Source organism: Gobio gobio (genome assembly GCF_949357685.1).
Source record: "Gobio gobio genome assembly, chromosome: 1".
NCBI classification, from domain to species: Eukaryota; Metazoa; Chordata; class Actinopteri; order Cypriniformes; family Gobionidae; genus Gobio; species Gobio gobio.
Window position 1 is genome coordinate 60,672,556 of NC_137097.1, and position 21,717 is coordinate 60,694,272.

Sequence of the window (21,717 nt, forward strand, 5' to 3'; positions counted from 1 at the left end):
TGTCATTTCTGTCTCGTAACAAAAAAACTGAACGATGTCTATAAGCTGATATGTGACAAGGTGTACAGCAAACAAGCTAAAAAAAAAAAACCAGAACCAAAAGCGTTTAAGGACACAAAAGTGGATACAGGCAATTGAGACAGAGCGTGACATGTTATATTAAACTGAGAACTACACCCACTAGAGGGGAACGTAATCAGCGACAGGAAATATAATATACTGACATTTGGATATTTGACTTAAAGGGTTAGTTCACCCAAAAATTTAAATTAGCCCATGATTTACTCACCCTCAAGTCATCCTAGGTGTATATGACATTCTTCTTATTCTTCGAGTTATATAAAAAAAAATTCCTGGCTCTTCCAAGCTTTATAATGTCCATAAAAGTGCATCTATCCATCATATAACTGCTCCACACGGCTCCGTGGGGTTAATAAAGGCCTTCTGAAGCGAATCAATGCATTTGTGTAAGAAAAATATCCATATTTAAAACTTTATAAAGTAAAATATCTAGCTTCTCCCAGATCGGAAAAAAACTGGTGTGCAATGTCGTCAGACGTAGCTCAAGCATTTTGTACTGCAAGAGGCACTACACTTTTTTCCGTAAGGCTATCTGGTGGAAGCTAGATAATTTACTTTATAAAGTTTTAAATATCGATATTTTTCTTACACAAAAGCATCACTTCGCTTCAGAAGGCATTTATTAACCCCCCGGAGCTATGTGGAGCAGTTATATGATGGATGGATGCACTTTTATGGACTTCAAAAACGATTCACTGCCATTATAAAGCTTGGAAAAGCCAGGACTTTTTTAATATAACACCGATTGTATTTGTCTGATTTGTCATATAGACCTAGGATGACTTAAGGGTGAGTAAATCATGGGATATGTTTTTGGGTGAACTAACCCTTTAACAGTGACAAAATGTTTACTGCACACCAAGGCCGTAACCATGTCTTGAACATTGGGGACCTTTTTTTTATAAAGCATAAAGAAACAGAACAGTGAACGAAATTCTAGGTCTAATTCTAGTTGGGAAATAATCCTTTTGGGACTATTTGCAAACAATATTTGAATTAATTTGCGGGAAATATATTATCAGTTCTGAGATTCTTCGCATTAGTGAATAAATACATAGATCTGCTAGTGATATTTGAGTTCCCCAGTGGTCTGGTGGTAGAACTTTTGTAAACCGTGTCAAAGGTTCCGGGTTCTAATCCGCTCTCATATCGTTGTTGTTTTTTTCTTCTTCATTAAAATAAAAAATGTTCATCAATGATTGTATATTAAGAGCTTGGACACGTTTGTGTGCATTTTGTTTTGTGATTTCACCGGAAAGAATGGAGTCTCTCTCCGCAACGGCATTAAGCGCGTTACACGCGAATGGTGCTTTTTGTGCATTCACGCATTTGAAACGAATTCACGTCTGACGCCCAAGTTGAAAAATTTGAACTTTGCCGTCAATTCGCGCAGCGTTAACCAATCAGGAGCCTGCTTGCTGCTGTCACGTGGTAAAGTGACGTGATGAGAAACCCTGCATAATTTAAAAATACTACTATTGTGTCACAAAATGAGGTTTTAAGACTTTTACAGGTGATAATATAGTTGTTTAAAGCTCAAATATGTGGTTTATTTATAAAGAGCGCCTATTTAAAAAAATATATATCTTGAGTTTTTGGAGTTGCGAGATCCAGGCGATCACCAGGCGCTCAGCGCTCATTAACCCTGGCGAGAGCAGATTTCCTCGGCTAGTCCGTCTGACATTTGCCGCTGGCTCTGCTGTCCTGTAGTGGTTCGTCTTGTGTGGATCTAACGGGCGATCTTTGGTGTCATGAATCTATAATTTGTTGTCTGCCACATCGTTTTGACTGAGGGCAAATAGAAGTTTCATAACTTTATTTTTTTTAAGGATATTTAAATATACATGCAGTGAAGATAATGTAGGAGTTGCCTGGGCCACATTTGTGTGGCTATTAATGCTTAATATATATTTTTAAAATGAAAAGAGGCAGAGTGGTGTTTTATGACAATGGCAATTTGGCCATTTCTAATTATTGGGGAGGACTTGTGTTTTGTTATCAGGACAAAATGTACCCATTCTTCCTCCTGGTGCTTCACGTCTTACTGTCTGTATCCACTTTTGTCTCCATTATGATCTCATAATGACTCATAAATTCCGCCCAATCACACAGCAGTCCAGAAGGCCGTAGAATTCCATTGATTCTGATTCTGAATTTCCTTACGCTTCTGAGCAATGACGGTATCTCCAAGCTATTTTCCGTCTTTTTTTTTTGTAATTGTACAAATGTGCTTGGTCGTGTACTCGTCTGAAAACCAAGGCTACATAAAACACACACACACACACACACACACAAAGACAGCATTAAGTAAACAAAGAGGATGCCTAATAATAGCTCAGAGTAACCATGTAATTAGTGCCACAAGAGAAAGAAAACAGGAAAGAACATTGCAGGACAGAATATGCCAGCAAACTCATATGTGAAAGGGATGGAAGAAACAAGCTGTTGTTGTTATCCAAAGCATATCTCTCTATCGTACAAGTGCTTTGCAATGCAATGTTGCCCCACCCCCATCCCCCCCATGACACTCAAAGGATCCGGCCTCCAAGGACTAGGAAATAGTGTCACCATGTTGGAGCTGATTGTCAACATCCCAGTAATGAGGGGGTCTATTGGCAGACAGCACACGGGGACGCAGGCTTTGATTATTCAGACTTCCACTGGTTTCCTCTCGTACTCCGACCAACAAACTAATCAGCCAAGTTGTTGTGTCTGCTGTTACCATCCACACTAATACACCCCCATGCACAAATCAATATATCTATTTATATTCACCCTGAGCATTCAAACTGTGAGGGCAGACTTTCCAAAAAGTTATTCTGAAGGAAAAATAATGTCTGAAAGGAATAATGTATTACAAAAATTCTATTCTGGCACATATTACAGTCTGATTCATGAATGAACTGTTCAGTCTGAATTGCGAACAGAATTCTTTTTAAATACATTACAATAACATTACAATAAGGTTTCTTTGGTAACACTTTACAATAAGATTTCATTAGTTAACATGAACTAACAATGAGCAACACTTCTATAGCATTTATTCATGTTAATCTCAACATTAACTAATAAATGTAAGATCAAATGTGGTATCTGTTAACATTAGTTAATGCACTGTGCAGATTTTTATTAGCCATCACTAACCAATGCTAATAAATGCTCTAAAAAGATATTGCTCATTGTTAGATCATGTTTGTTAAAGCATTACTGTTAACATAATGGGACCTTATTGTAAAGTATCACTGATAAATGTGTTAATATTAGTTAGTATCATGATCGAACAATGGAGAATACTTCTAGCATTTATTTATATTAATGTTAATTTGAACATTTATTAAAGGGATAGTTCACCCAAAAATGAAAATTTTGTCATCATTTACTCACCCTCGAGTTGTTCCAAACCTGTATGAGTTTCTTTGTTCTGCTGAACACAAAATAATATATTTTTAAGAATGTTTGTAACCAAGCAGATAGAGCAACTATTGACTACCATAGTAGGGAAAAAATACTATGGTAGTCAATGGTTGCTCTATCTGCTTGGTTACAAACATTCTCCAAAATATATTTGCGTGTGCATGTGCGTGTGTGTGTGCGCGTGCGTGCATGCGTGTGTGTGTGTGTGTGTGTGTGTGTGTGTGTGTCTGTGTGTGTGTGTGTGTGTGTTCAGCAGAACAAAGAAACTCATACAGGTTTTGTACCCTCAAAAACTTGAGGGTAAGAAAATGAATTTTCATTTTTGGGGGAACTATCCCTTTAATACATGTGAACATTTTAATTTGAATGAACATAAATGTATTTTGAACAAATTAACAAGTATATCTGGTCGCACTTTAGTTTAGGGTCTAATTCCCACTATTAACTAATTTTTAACTATGACTTTTGCCTCAATAATCTCCCAATTGCTGCTTATTAAGGTTAGGCATTGGGTATGATTAAGGTATATAGAATATGGTCATGCAGGATAAGGCTTTATAAGTTAAACAGCCAATATCCTAGTAATATACAAGCTAATAAGCAACTAGTGAATAGTGAGAATTGGACCCAAAACTAAAGCGTTACCATAAATGCTGGAAAAAAGTCCCTTGGTTCAAAATAGCTAATGCACAAAATAATGTTAAATGACTGTAATCTAACACTTTAAAGTAACTTCTCATTTCTTATCTAGTTAATGCATTAGATAGCAAAAATTAATAACGAGCAATTTCTTAGAGCAATTATTAATCTTTGTCACTGTTAGTTAAAACTGCAATTGCAAAATGCATTGCTTATTCATGTTAGTTCAAAGTACATTAAGATAAATTTAAAAACGTATATGTTGAACTGGCTTGAACTAACAATGAAAGATATTTCTACATCATTTATTAATATTATGTCATGTTAACTAATTAATAGATATTAATAAATGGATCCTTTGAAGTGTGACCTAATCTTACTCTAAAGTATGAACAAAAGGGTTTTGCACACAAATTCAGAGGAGTTCTGGAGTTGACAGCTCACTGGAGAGGAAGATTATCTGTGAATAATGACTTAAATTTAGGTCTGTTCATCACACATTCTTTAATTCACACAGATTTGGAATATAGTGCCCACGTTGCTACTTTTACTATATAAAATAGTTGCCTGAAGACTCTTCAAAAATATATTCTTTTGAGTTCTTCTGAAAAGATAACAGCTTATTTGGTTTGGAACAACATGAAGGTGAGTAGTACATCACGGAGGAATTTTCTTTTTCCTTGAGGCTAGTTTAGAATCCAAACAAAAATCCGGTAATAATGATGTCAGATTCTACAGTATGTTCTCCCTATGGTTCAGAGCATAGGCTGCTGCAACATTAAATGCTACGTGTGCATTTTTGAAGGTGGGGGCACTTTGTATGACAGGAAGGAAAGCAGTGTTTTTAGGCATGACCCATATGGTCAGCAAGCAGAGGAATGACTGTGAGTTGGCTTCATAGAGCTGAATTGTGCAAGGTCAGCCGGTAACATGGGAGTAGGCTGCTGCCCTGCTCTCTCACTGCGGAGGTTCTTAATCAGCCTCTCCCCTCAGTGTGTCTACATCCACCTCCGCTAGTCCTGCCCTGCCCGCCAGAACCAGAGTTACAGTCACCTCACACCACTGAGCACAGTCACTGAATTAGATGAGAGGGTTATAGATCAGCGATGCAGTGTTTCACCTACACTGCATTTACTGCCAAGGCAATGAATAAATGCAAAATATAAAATAAAATGTTTGGGGTTTTTTATATACAAAAACATACATGCACACACATAAATAAATGAATGAATTGATGATTGAATATAAATGTATTTACACACACACACACAAACACTGTCACGGTTCGTTGCAGCAAGAGAGTAGCCTAGTTGAAGCAGGATCTATTCGCAGCAGTCACGTTTACACAACAAAAACACAGGAGAACAGGAGCAGTGGTCGAGAACACAACAGACTATGCAATTATGAGAACATACCAAGAATGACTAAAACTAAGGGCTATAAATACACCAAAACCAAATAGCTAAACAAGGAGCAGGTGAATCAAATCAGTTAAACAATGGGTTGCTATGACAACATGAAAACATGCTAAGGAACTACAAACTTCAGCCGGGTGCACACGCGATTTATAATAGTCCTTCATGATTGTTCCTTGTCAGACTGTACGAACATGATCCCCGCTGTAAGCCATGTCACACTGTAAGATCATTAAAGGCCCCCTGAAATCAAAATGGAAGTTTTTTTTAGCTTTTAGTATGACCATGTTAGCCTTAAGGTTAGGAATAAGCTGTTGTGTTCCAAAACAATGACAAAATTCGCTTATAGGAGATATAAGCATTCAAAACTTACAGTCTCTCACTTCCGTTAAAATGAATCACAGATTTTGATGACATCATCGCAGACTTCATCTTCTCATAACATCTTCTGTCCAATCAAATGCTCTCTAGAATTTGAAGCGTCCCGCCCCCTACTCTATAAAAGACGCTGAAACTGCGTCTGAATTCGGTCAGTTGTTCACACATTTACTAATTACTACAATGTGAAAGGCACATAGCGCACCATACATGCGATAGGAAACGATTCAGACATGTAACCTTTCAGTTGAGGCGAATTAAGTTTGGTTTCACGGACACCGCCGCAGCACACACACATACACGCACGAGAGACACAAGAGCGCAGCGCAGTTCATATGCGCGAGTCGGCGCAGAAAACAAAACATATCGGAACCATTTAAATTCTGCACAGAATGCTGTATATCAAAGCTATATGGAGGAGATTATGATGATAAACGGTTGGAGATTAGAGGAAACTGTGGCTTTATCAAACAGAAAGGCTCTAGTCAAACTGTGATATTAACAAAACACTATTGGCTGTTTTAAAAAAGGGGAGGAGCTGCTTACAGCTGGAGCCATTTCAGGGGAAATTATGTCAACACACTGAATAATGCTGCGCGTTTCAAGGCACTTCTTTAATGTCAGAATGTACGATAGTCAAGGCACGCTAAAAACGGACGCACGCAGGAAAACTTGTCCGGAGTTTTATATCATCAATCAATGACGCGTTCGGTGAGAGTGAGCCGCATTACACGCGGGATTAAAATGGTGGCTACAAAGAAATCTCAAGCACTAATTTTGGTTATAGTTTGTCTTGAAAAGCGAAGATAATTTGACGGTCGTCATAGGAGAAGTCACACTGTAGGATTGAGCGTCAAATCTTCTGACACTGCCAGAATTTCGTCTGAGGTAAAATTTGATCGCAGACGTCATTAATCGGCTGACGGTGAACACGTCAAACTAACGATCAAAGACTTCAGATTTTATCCTAGGATCAGAGGAATCTTTTAGGATTAGCAAAATTTGTCTCAGATGGCCAAATCGTGGCCAAAATTGCACAGTGTGCACCCGGCTTAAAGGTACACTATGTAAACATTTTTCAATAAAATATCCAAAAACCACTAGAGCAGTGTAATATATTTTGTTCAGTTGAGTACTTACAATATCCCAAATGTTTCCAACTATTTGTAAATCGTGAGAAAATTGCTATTTTAACCAAGGAACCGGGACGTGTGAGGGCGTCGCCTGTCAATGGCGTCATATCTGCGTTCTCCTCGGTTTCCGGTTTTATTCTGCAGAAACGCTTCACTCTCACTGCAGTGTGAACAAGTGTCATAGCAGCCGCTGAGCAAACGCAGTAACGTCATAACATCATTCTCAACACACTCAAATGTATCTAATATGATAAACAGAGCTGCGTTACCTTATACTCATGACCGGAAAAGCGGAAGTGGCGCCGGCGACTGTGTCATAATAAAAGTCCCGCCGGCGACTATGCCATAATAACAGTCCCGCTGTTTGCGAGGCTTGTGTGGCGCTCTTCTTATTAACAATCGCTCCTGCTTCTTCTTCATACTAGAGTAACGTTAATAATCACATTCATGAACATGATTTGTGCCCAAGTCCAATCCCGATTCTTTTCCACCAGCTGTGAGGTGAAGACCACATGTCCCAAGATTCTGCGTTCAAACTTGGCGTCATCAAACTACGCCTTTGTTTTGAATAGGCGACCTCTAGTGGACGGAAAATTTACATAGTGTAGCTTTAAACATTTTTTAACTAAAAACGGAAAACGTTATATGCATCTTGGTCGTTCATTTACACAACAACAACGTTTTGGGGGCCTGAAAATGCTAACTTTTGAAAACTGTTATCAAAGTGCACGTTTTTGTAAACGATACTAGGGCTGCACGATAAATCGCAATTAAACCGCACACGATTCGGCAAAGGCAGTGATTATTTAATGCGCGTCTTCTCAGTGAAGCACGGCTGTGATCAGTAGTAAATGCTGCTCCATTTGCAAGCCAGAGAGCGCTCTCGCTCAAGGTAGGCTACTCCAAATATGTGCCGCAGAAGTACAATAGTGCACGTTATTCCAGTAAATCCCTACGAACATCATACTATCGGTGAGCTGAATAAATAGAAGATTGAAACGGCTTGATTGATTAAACATGACTAAATCCTTCTCATGTTTGGAAAGACGTTTGACGCGTTTTGCTTTTTCAAATGCACGTTATAAGCGATTCAAACTCGCAGGGATTTCAGATGGAGCAGCATTTACTCAGATCACAGAGCCGTCCTGCACTGACAAACTGTGCATAAAAAATAATCGCAGCCTTTGCGATTTCATAATTGTGATAAGCCAAATTGTGATAAGCGCGATTTCATGTTAATTGCAATTTATTGTGCAGCCCTAAAGATACCGTTATCGTCTCCGTGTAAACTACAAAATCGTGAAACAGTGACGTCATGTGCATACGTATTATTACGTGTTCAGTCTATAGGCATGTAGTGTTTCTTTACAAAGTGACATCGCCAACTACTGGCGTGGCATGAGTAATACAATGTGTAATACATCTGTATGCGAAGAATGCATTTTTAGTACATCGCTGTCGTGGAAACGTACCCTTAGTCCATGATTTACAATTTAAAAGAAGTATTAAGGAGTGTTGGTAAATGATATTAATATTCTGTTCTTTTATCTTTTCCATGTGGACCTTTTCTCAGTTTATATTTACAGTTTATTTGTGAGAACATTAATTCAAAGCTAAACTGCCATGCTTTTAGTCATTCTGAATACTCTTTGTTTTAAATATGCACATTTAATACACCAGGCTATGATGTGACTTGCATTTTAAGATGGTCTGGCAACAGTTTATTTGAACTGGCTCTTTCCACCTGTCTTTAATTATAAATTAGCTATGTAGCTCAACAAATATAATTGGACTATTGGTTTGCCCATGGATTTATTTCTATAAAGAGACTGCAAATCCTTTAAATGTTTCCAAAAAAGCGACACTAAAAGAATAATAACAACAAAAAGCATTCCTGGAACAATTACTCAAAGCCTGTTCGTGTTTATATAGTATGTATCACTAAATATCACAGAAAATGTGATGGTGGAAAAACACTTCTTTAAATGTCAGGCATTAATTTAAGAGTGATTCAATACTTATGGGACTCTATGAGCATTATGGGAAATCCATAATGTGAAGCCTGCTTTTAAAAGGCCACAATTCTAATACAGTCAGTGTGTTTAACTCTCCAAACATTGTGCAATGCTATCTGTAATGCTGCACAGCACTCTAGTGGTCACTTGGGGAATATATGTATTTCTTTCTAAAGTGTGTGTGTGTGTGTGTGTGTGTGTGTGTGTGTGTGTGTGTGTGTGTGTGTGTGTGTGTGTGCGTGCGTGCGTGCGTGCGTGCGTGTGTGTGTGTGTGTGTGCGTGCGTGTGCGTGTGTGCCTTTGTTGGTACACTTATTTCATGAATGAGCCCCTGTCATAGGGCTCCAGATGGTAGAAGAGCAATTTTCATTACATGTATTGTTGACTTCCACTCACATCATGAATCTAGCCTTACAGATCAACATGAATCAGGCGCTAAGCGACTGAGACACCGATGCCGTGGATGAACTGGTGCATTCAACCTCTCTCAAAGAGTGCTGATGATGTATTTCATGTGACGTAGATGGCCATGAATATGCATAAGGCTATTTACGATAACACTGAAAGGAGGAGGAAGGAAGTAACTCTAATGATTGCTGGATATTTAAAGTCAACAGGAAATCAACTCTATTTACTTTTTTTAATGCACATTCCTGGTCTTATTGTGAATGATTCTGTGCATGTTATTCCAGAGAGAGAGAAAAAATCATCATCATTTGTTTTCATAAACAAAATCATGCAGCCTCTGAAAAAAAAAATATATACTTTTTCTGGCTGATGTCACTAATAGGGATGGGAATTATTCTAGTTAATTTTTTTACAAGGAAATACTATTTCAATCTTTCTACTTCAAAATTTCAGGAAGCAAATATCATGTGTGGGAGACATGTGCCTGCATGTTTGTTTTTTTAGCGCCATGCCATTGTATATTTTCATGGTGAGAAAAAATTATGGTAGAACTATATCATGTTTTTACAATTTATTTTTGCTAAAAACTGTACTCAAAATATATTTGGTTTAACTTTGTTAAAAATTTCTTCAAAAGAGTTCACGTACCTGTGTGAAGAGAAATAACTCTCCATACCAGCAGGTGGCAGTAGTCTGTATTTGACATTTCAAATGAGAAACCGGAAGAGCTAGGGCTGAATCCGAAATCGCCCCCTAAACCCTCAATCACTATCCCTACATTACTGTCCACTAATAAAGTTCACTTGAATTTGGACCGCCATTGTACATCGGCTGTACACTCGTTATTGCGGTGCAATGTGGGATAGGAGAATCAGTGCACTCGATAATGTCAACTATGGTTTCGGACACCATAACCCATAAGTGGCTGTCCCCTCAAATAATGCCCTATTTGAGGGTATAGAAGGGCGATTTCGGATTCAGCTTAGGACTGACCTACTGCGTTCAGCCCCGACAAAACGATGCAAAAGGTTTTTTAAACCGAAACGGTGGTGTGTTGAACACCCTGTTCTGATGACGCCAGAGTTGCAACTATGGCAGCTGAGAAGGCCATTCTTTGTGTTCTTTTGAAAATATTTTAGAGCATAATGAAAACGGTATAAATACGCGTTTAATACAGCAAAATACGCTCGATGCAGTCACTGCCGACCAGAATAAAAGAGAATATCCACATCCCATTTCATTAACTTTTTTATCTCCTGGTCATCAATTCTAATTTAAATAATTGTATTTACTTTTTTACTTTACTTACTTTTTTAATACCTTTTAATATCTTTCTTATTTTTATGTAAAGCACTTAATTACCATTGTGAATGAGATTTGAAATTTGGTAAATAAATAAACTTGCCTTGCAATGAAGCTAAACATATAAACAACTACATCATCATGTTGATATGCTATATTTTTACTATAAAACTCTTACGACAAACATGTCTTCTAATATCTTCAATTGTTGCTTATACCGAGCTGCAGCGGACACATTTGTAAACCACTTTACTTGGACCCATTGTGTGAACTGTCTCTTTATTACATGTTGCTGCTGATTGGGCTGACATTTTTGACACACCCACCAAACAAGAGAAAATGTATCTCAAACCCCGTTGCACACCTTTTCCAGGAAACATGTCGTTCAACCCGGAAACCGTAGCAAAACATTGCGCACCAGTTTGAGCTTGAAAGTGCCCACTAAGCTGAGCAGCCAATCAGAATGATCTCTCTTATCAACGAGCTCAATCGCAAATTCAACATACTCAATCGTCCGAAAGCCGCCAACAGTGTTCTGGCTTGTGCCAACAGTGCAGAACTCACCGGAAAAAACACCCCAAAAAAAACAAACTCACTGTGTATTTTATGCATTCCATCCACACTGACAAAATAAATCATGAAATGTCACGGAAATCATTTAGTTCTGTTTATCAATCAATCAATCACAAAGTAAAATTGATTGTGAATGTTTTGGCTTTCCCCCCAGTCTATATTCCCCATCCCGCTACTGTTCTATGCGTGTCAGTAGGTGTGTAGGACAGACACAGATGAATGTTGCCAGAGGTGGGTTGTCATATCAATGGAGCAGAAAGTATTCTGTGAGGTAACCGACCCATGGCAGCTGTCATTAACCCCTGGTGAGTGCACTCTTTCAAGGCTATATGGGTCTGTGCTGTGCCCCGAGCCCTAACTCAGACCCCTTGAATCTGACAACACACATTCTGACAGGAAGCTGCACTGAAAGACACATAAAGATGTCCAGAACATATACATCAATATGTACCTTCTTCACCTACATCAGTTTTCAAATAAAGGGATAGTTCAATCAAAAATAAAAATTCTGTCATTATTGTTCGGGTAACAGTTCAGGACCCAAGACCAGTAGTGAAGAATGAAGACCATGAGTCAGGAGTGCAATTAATTAAAGAAAAATATACAGAAGAATAGTTTGCAGTTTCATCAGCAGAAGCCAGCTTCAAGTCTCACAAGGAGTTCATAAGGCTGCACTCCCTCTACCCGCCCCCGTACATACAATTTCTCAACAGATATACTGTTTTCAAGGTCTAGCCACGTCATTACTGCAAGATGGATGATTTTGATTGGCTCTGAGAAAATGAACAGTCATGGTAAATTTCCACACATTGTCAGTTAATCAAATTCACGTGTACATATATCACTTGTTGACGCTTTCACCACAGAATTAGGCACGTAGTGACCTTCCAGATCTGGAGCAGGCGCCACCCATCTCTTAGGATGCCCGTAATCCACCTCCAATTCTGATCTGTAACACAGAATACTGCGCACACACATAGATACACAGTCTCTCCAAGGTTGAAGTTGGATGAGCTCTAGCACTGACCAGAAAAAGTTTCCCAAAACATACTGATAACATGTGCTTCCTCTCAGTGAGAGGTACAGACAATAGTACAGGCAATATTCATCTTGATTCTTTAGTGTTTCAGTAAAAGGAAATATAAAATGAATCAAATATAATATATGGATCGGTCTTTCATTTTTATTTCATCTCTGGAAGCTAAGTGAGCAAGCACTGTTACTGCACTCCCGTCAGGTTAGGGGTGTGCGATGCATCCAAAATCCAAACACATTACTGAAATCAAGTGTTTAGCGACACATCACATATCCCCAGGACAGACCCTCAGTCACCACTCAGAAAATCATTATCAAAATCATTATAATAATATAGGAGGATAAATATTGATTAAGGCTTTGATTATGAATTTCATTCGGATATATATAGGTATATTGAAGCGGCCGTGGATTTCAGAATCCAACCTTTCATTATATTACTCACCCACAAGTTATATCCAGCAACAACATGACATTTTCATTTTCAGCTAAAACTACTCCTTTATATTCTATAACTGCAGGGAGTTCAGACGTTTCCCATGGCCTGTCAAATCAATGTGAATAATTACGACATGAATGAAACAAAAACCTTAATTATCACGTTTTAAGTCATGTCTCCTAACCTGAAAAATGGATGTCCATTATGTCTGTATAACCCTGTTCTCATTAGAAACCAGAACTAAAATGAAAGGGAGTCTGAACAAAAGAGTGCAGGTATGTGGCAAACTGTGGGACTTACACCGAGGATAAAATGTACCTCTAATTAAATCCCACGTACCAGCCAATCAGACTTATCTTCCTGCTGCGGGAACAGAAAGAACGCAAACGACATGCATATTTCCAGCAGAACATTAAAGAGATATTAAAATGGTAGTCCTCTTCTGTGGGAGGTGTTCATGAACAATGAATGTGCTTGTTCCTTTCTTTTATCGACCATGATAGGCATTTCGCTAGCTCCTTCCTCATTTCTTCCTCTGCCTCGGGAGCACACAAAACCTGTAAAGCTTCTGATTGGCGTCTCTTTATAGCACTTTGAAGAGCAAATTACTTCACAGCATGTGTATAACATGCATGCCCATTTTACCTAATGCTAACGGCTGAGAGTGATTACTTAATGGTGCTTTAGAGGAAAAAAGCCACATTTGAGATTTGTTTTGGCAAACGGGTTTCAATTTACATGATGGCAAAAGATCATGGAACATTATCGCTCAAGACCTTTTGTGTTATGACAGAACGATTGATGATCAAGTTGTTATATCCATTAGGTACAACACCATGCTGAGAAAGTGTCTGAGAAATTTCCAAGGTTGTAAAGAATTTCATTACAGGGCAAAATCTATTTTTTGATCGCTTAGTGCAGGGGTTTCAAAGCATTTTTAAAATATTAACTTGAAGTAGGCTACCCCCTGAGATTTTAAGGTAATATTTTAATAATTGAATGGCACATTTGCATGTTTACGCTTCTCCTTGTTTACATGTTGGTTGCATGTAAAGAGATAAATATTTTATTGTTTTATTTTGACTTTGTTGTCGAACTTTAAAGTGTACTCAAACTTCGTTTTAGTTGTGATAGTGTCCGATAAAAAAAATTGATGATGATAATGATAGCTTTATAATTAAATGTTTTTACTGCTGTAAATTACAACTGGACTGTAAAATTAAAAATAAATGTGATTATAATCATATTGTAATTTGCATGCAATACTAATATTATTATCAATTTATAACATTCAAATTGCCAAGCATTTATTTTGGCGGAATACTGGTGCAATGCTCTAAGCGTAGAAATGTGATGTTGGCAATGATGCGAATATCCAAATAAAGTAAACCCTAGCGCACATTGCGTTCCCAAATGCAGAGATTGGAGCATTTACTGTGAAACGAGATGCTCTGAAGTGCTGAAATGCTCTGAAACACGAAGCACATCAGACTATACAGTTTTTAAAATATATATATTATTATTAAATCCTAGCCTTTGATTCGATAATCTCAATATATTGTGATTATTGTGTATTTATAAAAATTTTACATTTGATATAATTACCAGCTTTTCTTCGGCTGATGCGAATGACATAATCGTTTTTTACACATTCACGTTTTTTTGTTGTTGTTGTAGTTTACACGATGATAACAGTATCGTTTTAAAAAAATGGCACTTTGAAACAAGTTTTCAAAAGTTTACATTTTCATGCCCCCAATGTCATGTAAATAAACGACCAAAACCAAAACAAAGTTTTCCATTTTTTGGTTGAAAACATCTGTAAATGGCCCCTTGAAGGGGACCTATTATGAAAAATGTACTTTGAGCATAGATGTGTGTCCAGAGTGCGTGTAAACAACCAGTATATGCCCATAAACAGTCTCTCCAAAAATGAGCGGTTCCAGATTTCCACCTTCTCTTACATTCTCTTACGTCTATGAGCACCACCCACGACTGGTGACGATCTGCCCTTTTAGCATGGATACCTCCCAGTCCGCCATTTCTGTTTCCTCACTGTAGCAGCTGGAGATATACAATGTCTGTGCAAAAAAAAATAAAAAATCACTACAAATGTTCTGTTATTGGATGTACCAATGAACATAAGAGTCTCCATAGACTCCCATCATCTAAGCAACTGAAGACATTGCGATATTTCATTTATGAAGGAAATGTGCTGAAGACCCTAAGCCCTAACCCTATTTACGCAAATTATTTTATGGCAGACTGCTTCACAAACAAGGGTCAGTTCAACACTGGATTCATTTTGCGATTTTTAGATTAACATGACGGTACATGCTGGTCGGTGAGTTGAATCAACTTAACTCTGAATACATTTATTCACTAACCATTCAGAAACGTCCAGTTGCATTCTAAAAGTAACTTCTTCTTGAGTCTCTCCATCAGTGTCCGACTCTGGTACGAACATGTAAGGCTGACAATTTCTGATACGTTGACGTTCTGACACTCTTCTGGAAAGGGGGTAGAGAGCAGCAACTCATTGCCTGACCTGCCTGCCTGCCTGACATTTCTGGCTGGATGAAAGACCATCACATTCAACTCAAACTTGCTAAGACAGAACTGCATGTGGTCTCAACCAAACCAGCGCACACAATTTCTCCATTCAGATAGGTTCATCAAACATAACTCCTTCCAGGACAGCCAGGAACCTCAGAGTTGTGATTGATGATCAGTTCAACTTCACTGACCACATTACTGCAACAGCTCGCTCCTGCAGATTGGCGTTATACAACATTAGGAAGATTAGACCCTTTCTATCAGAGCAGGCCACACAACTCCTGGTCCAAGCTCTTGTTCTCTCTAGATTGGACTACTGTAATGCTCTTCAAGCGGGTCTTCCGGCATGCACTATCAAACCCTTGCAAGTGATCCAGAATGCAGCAGCGAGGGTGGTCTTCAACGAGCCGAAAAAAGCGCCTACAAAGCAACTAGGCTCTGCACCAATATACCTAAACTCGCTTGTTCAGACTTACGCACCCTCCAGAAGCTTGCGTTCGTAGTGCCATCCCAAAGAGGCACGAAATCACTCTCACGGACGTTTTCCTCGACTGTTCCCACCTGGTGGAACAACCTGCCAAGTCTGTAGCCATTTTCAAAAACATCTAAAGATGCATCTTTTCCAGCAGCACCTGACCAATTAAGACCAGCACTTAACTATTCTATTCGTTTTTCTGTTTGTTTATTTATAAAATAAAACCCTATGTGTATTGCGCTAGACTAACTGAGACTTACAGCACTTGCATGCTGTTGCCCCTTGTTTGTCTGATTGCTTCTATTGCTCGCCTCACTTCTAAGTCGCTTTGGATAAAAGTGCCTGCTAAATGATTAAATGTAAATTTAAATTTGCATTTAAAGTGACACACACACACAAACAGCATGTTTTTGCCAAGCGGCAACCTCCCCCAGTTTCTCTTGAAGCCAATACGGAAGTGACTTAAACTGCAATTCATCGACTGGCCACTAGAGACAGGCTCCAAAAGAGAGCAGAATCTCATTGAGCCCCATGTTAAAATCCCCAACTTTACAGCAGACATAATAAAAACATGTTTACAGCCTGGTACAAATTGTGGATTTGGTCTATACAGCTAATTTTGCCCTTCATGACAACTGTGAAGGGGTGAATTTTTGTATTTCTCATTCGTTTACATTATATAAAGACTTAAAGTTCTGCATAATTAAGGGTATGGCTACTTTGAGTGACAGGTGGATTGCCGTTGGTCTTCTGTCTGTTAGTCATCACGTCACCTCATGTCCAGCCATGTCCTGCCTCTTTGCCCATTTTCTGTTATCCGGGAGTGCAGCATGGTGATGCGCCGCCAAGATGGCAACGGCCGACTTTGAGGCTTCAAAAACTCTCTTCAGAAACAGTCTGTGGATCTTGCTCACACCCAAATAGGAACAAATTTGACAAGCTATCTGTGGGTTATTTTGAGCTTAAACTTCACAGACTAGATGTGGACACCAGAGACTTATTACATCTTGTGAAAAGGAGTATGATCACCTTTAAATTAAGTTTTCTTTACAGTGTAACAAGCTGTACATGGGATGGCTGTGACCAAATTTGGCTACATTGTGTATTGCACAGTCTGACATTGATGTCACACATTTTGCCCAAGACCTCACTGGGATTATTTTTACAGTGTGACAAGCAACAATCACAAAGGAGCGTAAAAAGCATACAGTGCGCACCTGGCTTTAGTCTTGGTAGCTATTTGTTTCAATAACAGATCGAAAATAGAATGAAAAACAAACTGAAAATGACCTACAATAACAGTCCTGACAGGCTGACACTGCATTAGATTTCATTCTAAAATAAGCAAGTATGTTGATGTGAATTAGTGACATTTTAAATGACATTTCACAGAATGAACCCTCCATTCACCTGCTCACCTGAGAGAGAGAGAGAGAGAGAGAGAGAGAGAGAGAGAGAGAGAGAGAGAGAGAGAGAGAGAGAGAGAGAGAGAGAGAGAGAGAGAGAGAGAGAGAGAGAGAGAGAGAGAGAGAGAGAGAGAGAGAGAGAGAGAGAGAGAGAGAGAGAGAGAGAGAGAGATTGCGCCTTGGCACTTCTAGTCAACCTTGTGACGAAAGTGCAAAGATGGCAACTTCTTTCAGGCAGATGTAAAGCTCAAAGGCTTCAGGATAAGTCTGCCAGAGTAGCTACAGTCTGGAACACAAAGAGCAGCCTCAGTGAACATGGCACACACTGTCAAATGGACTAGACTCAGCAAAAGTATGACACATCCACACTAGATCCACTGACAGGGGCGAGGCAGCCAGCGGATAAACTTATTCAGACAGACAAACCACACACAATCAGGCTGTTCCAGGTGGATAGAGAGGATAATTCAGAACATTTTGAAATAGATTTACACATCTGTTTGTTTGTCTGTTAAAATTCCCTGAGCAAAGCTTCGTAATCAAAATTTTGACTCCTTTGCATATTGTTTTAGTGTGTAGCCTATACAATTACACCAACTCAGACACATTCATAAATTACTCTTATTAATTCATGGAACATTATAAACATGATAAATTGGCAAAATGAGATGTTTAATAACATTTATGAAGCACCAAAGTGACATAAGAAATGTTGCTAAAGAAAATGTTGCATCTTTTAATAATCGGTGCTTTGTAAAAATGTGATTTATAATTACTCCATTAAAATTATTTGTTAAGTAAATATCACTGCTTTTTCAAAAAGTAATACACAATTTATTTGACTACATTTTGTTTTCTTGTTTAAAAGAAGTCTCGTATGCTCACCATGACTGCATTTATTTGATCAGAAATACAGTAAAAACACTCATATAGTTAAATATTAAAATATTTTCTATTTTAATACATTTTAAGGTGTTCATTATTCCTGTAATGGCAAAGCTGAAATCAGCATCATTACTCCAGTCTCCAGTGCCACATGATCCTTCAGAAATCATTCTAATATGCTGATTTGCTGCTTAAGAAACATTTCTAATCAACGTTGATTTGAAAACAGTTGTCGTTTAATATTTTAGCGTAATGGAAATTCAGAGGAACAGCATTATATAAATACTTCTATAGACATATTTTGTAACATTATAAAAGTCTTTACTGATACTTCTGATCAATGTAGCCTATCTATTAATTATTCCTTGCTGAATAAAGGCAGGCTTAAAACCAAATTCTTTAAAACCAAAGTGATTAGGCTACATCTCGTCATTTATGTTTGATGTCATGACAATAATAAAAGTACAAATGTAGTAATATACCTACTATTTTATTTTAGAAATCGTAATTATATATAATGTTATATAAAAGTGACATAAAACTGTCATCCAAAATAAATTCAACAGACCATTCTCTCCTCCACACCACAGCTCATCTCAACTGCTCGCGTCTTTACCTTGTCATCATTGCGTAGATGAAACGCATCCACTTTTCTGTGTTCGCTAAGGGATGTTAGCAAACGGATTCACATTCGACCTGAGAAGATAATTTACGACTTTTACAAGCGGTGAGAGAGGTTTGTTACTTCTATGCTATTTATTTTAACAGTTTACATTGTATCTTTGAATACCGTAAGGCTATTGCAGATATCACGTCTAGTGCTCCGCTTGAGACTCTGAAGCCTCGGTGTTTCCTGTGTCGCCTGACCGCTTTTGACAAGCTAAACGTCAGCCATATCACGCGGCCTACTGTCGCTGTAGTTTCGTGCCTCTGCTTTAAAGAGCTCAATGAATGAGCGAAGCATGCTTCTTTTTTGCTTATTACTTAAGTAATTATTCTTATGTCTTTCTCGTTTTTAACTTTTTCAGCTGTGAGAGTTTTGTCACTGACTATTATTTGGTCGGGCGGATGTTTCTTACTAAACTTATTTATTTCCAGGTGTAACCAAGTAAATAATGGCTCCTCAACCCGTCGTTCGATCAAGACAGATGGAAAAAACAATAAATGGAATACCAACTCAAGTTGTCTGCACGGAATTCAGCAACTACATTTTTATAGTTTTGACACAGTATGGTAAAATTGGGACACTTGTGTCCATAACACCTGACACAAGGTCTGGTGATATCAGTGCAACGTTACCCATGTTCACAACCAAAGTACTCCTGGGAAAGGATGAGGTATGTTTTAAAGTATGTTTTTGTTGTATTATCAGTATGGCAGATGAAATCAGGTTTGTATTTCACCTTGTCCTTTTTATCTCATTTGCAGCCTCTTACACACGTCTACGCCAAGAATGTCACAACGTTTGTCTCGCAGGAATCGGGCCACCGACCGGTCCTGTTGGGTCTTTCACTCAAAGACAACAGTGCTGAAACTATGAAAACTGTTAAAGATATGATCAAAGGCTGTCAAGTTTGGTAAACGCAAGCACACTATATGAGGACAAATGCAATTTTAACTCAAAAAAAATATTTAAACATACCCAAAATACCTGTGCATTCAATCTTAAGTGTTGTTGCTACTGCACAAAAGTTGAAATGCTTGAATTTTTTATGTTAAAACAGAGTACTGTTCAAGATCCTTCCTTTTTGCCTCTGTATAATGGTTGTCTTTCCGCTGTCAAAGATTAAAGTTCTATTTTTTTTACCTTGAATATTCTGGTGGTATTTAAATGTCTCGCACCAATCCCAAGGCCTTTGAAAAGTGACCTGGCTAACCACATGCACCATTAGCCTTACATGAACTGTCTGCCAAACCATTATAGACACAACAGTGTGCGCCCACTTTTTCACTGACCTTGGTTCTGGAAGTTTTTTTTTTTTTTTTTTTAAGTCTTTGTTCAAGAGTTATAAGCCATGAACCAAACCAACCAGTGAGAATCACAACATTACAACCTTTGATTTGAATCAAACAATATTTGAAAATCAGACAAAGGTACACAAGACTGTTTACTTAACGTCTTCAATGAGATGTATAACAACAATGGAGGAATATAATCTATTTAAAGCTGTCAATTTTATTTACAGTAGTGACCAAACTTATTAACACCTTGCATATCTGAAAATATTGACCTTTTTTGCCTCCAAAACATGATTTAATTTCATGAAACATGCAGATGCTCTGACCATAAAATATCAGATGAAGGGAGTCATACTGTTTTCATCCATTTTTTACTTTAATATTTGGTGTATTTTGCAGCAATTACAGCAGCACATCTCTTTGGCATAGTGTCAATATATTTCCTCTAATGTTATCCCATGCCTTCTGTAACTTTCAAAGGCTTTCCTTTGAATGCACAATAGATCTATCTAGTTTATTTTCCAACTCGCCCCAAATGTGCTCAATGGGGTTGAGGTCTGGACTTTGAGGGCGCCAGTCCATCATTTTCTATGTCCCAGCAGATTCCTTCCGTCGCAAGTAGTTCCGGCAATAGTTAGAAGAAGGTTTCAGGTCATTGTTCCCTTGTAAAATAAATCCAGGCCCAATAAGACGACTCCCAGATGCCAAGTGTTCTAACAATTTTGGCCACCACTGTATAAAACAATATATTTTCAGTTTATTGCAAAACGCAAAGTGCGTAAGGAGACTTTAATCATTCTCAATTATGCCATTCGCAGCGCTTCATGGGGATTCTTTTGTCAGAAATAATGTAATATTTTTCCATTGCAGATTCATTGTAGAATCTAATTCCATTGTTAAACATGACTATTAAAAAAATAAGGTGAAATGATGCAGTGTGATGGCTTTAACAAAAGCACACACCATTGATTAACAACCTCTTGTCTCACAGAATGGCGCCTTTAAGGGTTTATAAGTTATTGATAGGTAATTCCTCTAAGGACAAAATTAAAGGGATTTTGACCTCCTGAATGCACTCTATTCCTGCTGGAGAATATATATATATATATATATATTATACAACTAATCACTATTGTATGTGGTGTCAAGCCTCTTGTAATGCCTGATGTCTAATTGACCCCAAAGCAACTCTTGACATTTCTGAAAAATATGCACATTTTTATTATTAGAAGAATTCATAAACATGCACATCCTGTGTTACCAAGTTTTCAAAATGCCTGCACACATTTTACCCAACCAGTTACCCAACCACAAAAACATTGCTGAAATTTACACTTAACAGGAGGGGTAATGTGATCTGGGCCCATTTTATGTCCCACAGTGCCCTAGTTTACCTGAATCAATCCAATCTTCATTCTATTCACAGGTATGTCATAGATTTTTTTTAAGGTACTTGTTTATTTATTGAGGTCTATAATCAATTTAAGTTCATTGAGATTGTACGTGTGCAGTAGCAAAAGACTAATTTTTTTTGTTGGTTTTTTTTGTTTTTTTGAAAAGACTACCTTTGGATCAACAGGTGCTCGTCGCTGCCTGTCATGTCAC

The 21,717-nt window shown here is 38.0% G+C and overlaps 1 protein-coding gene across 2 annotated transcripts; it reads left to right on the top strand.

Moving 5' to 3' along the window:
- Positions 1–18,760: 18,760 nt before the first annotated feature.
- psmg3 (proteasome (prosome, macropain) assembly chaperone 3) lies at positions 18,761–19,960 on the top strand. Of its 2 annotated transcripts, none has more exons than XM_079823904.1 (3): positions 18,761–18,889; positions 19,252–19,490; positions 19,582–19,960. In XM_079823904.1, exons 2-3 carry the CDS (start codon positions 19,269–19,271, stop codon positions 19,732–19,734), a joined length of 375 nt encoding a protein of 124 aa, XP_079680030.1. In that variant the 5' UTR covers positions 18,761–18,889; positions 19,252–19,268; the 3' UTR covers positions 19,735–19,960. The 2 variants fall into 2 exon arrangements, with proteins under 2 accessions (XP_079680030.1, XP_079680031.1); XM_079823905.1 differs by having other exon boundaries at positions 18,783–18,880.
- The last annotated feature ends 1,757 nt before the right edge of the window (positions 19,961–21,717 follow it).

Bases quoted from the DNA above. Each gene is read 5' to 3' on its own strand.
- psmg3 (XM_079823904.1), top strand. From the start codon at position 19,269: ATGGCTCCTCAACCCGTCGTTCGATCAAGACAGATGGAAAAAACAATA. The intron at 19,491-19,581 runs GTATGTTTTAAA...TCTCATTTGCAG, and splicing joins TACTCCTGGGAAAGGATGAG to CCTCTTACACACGTCTACGC.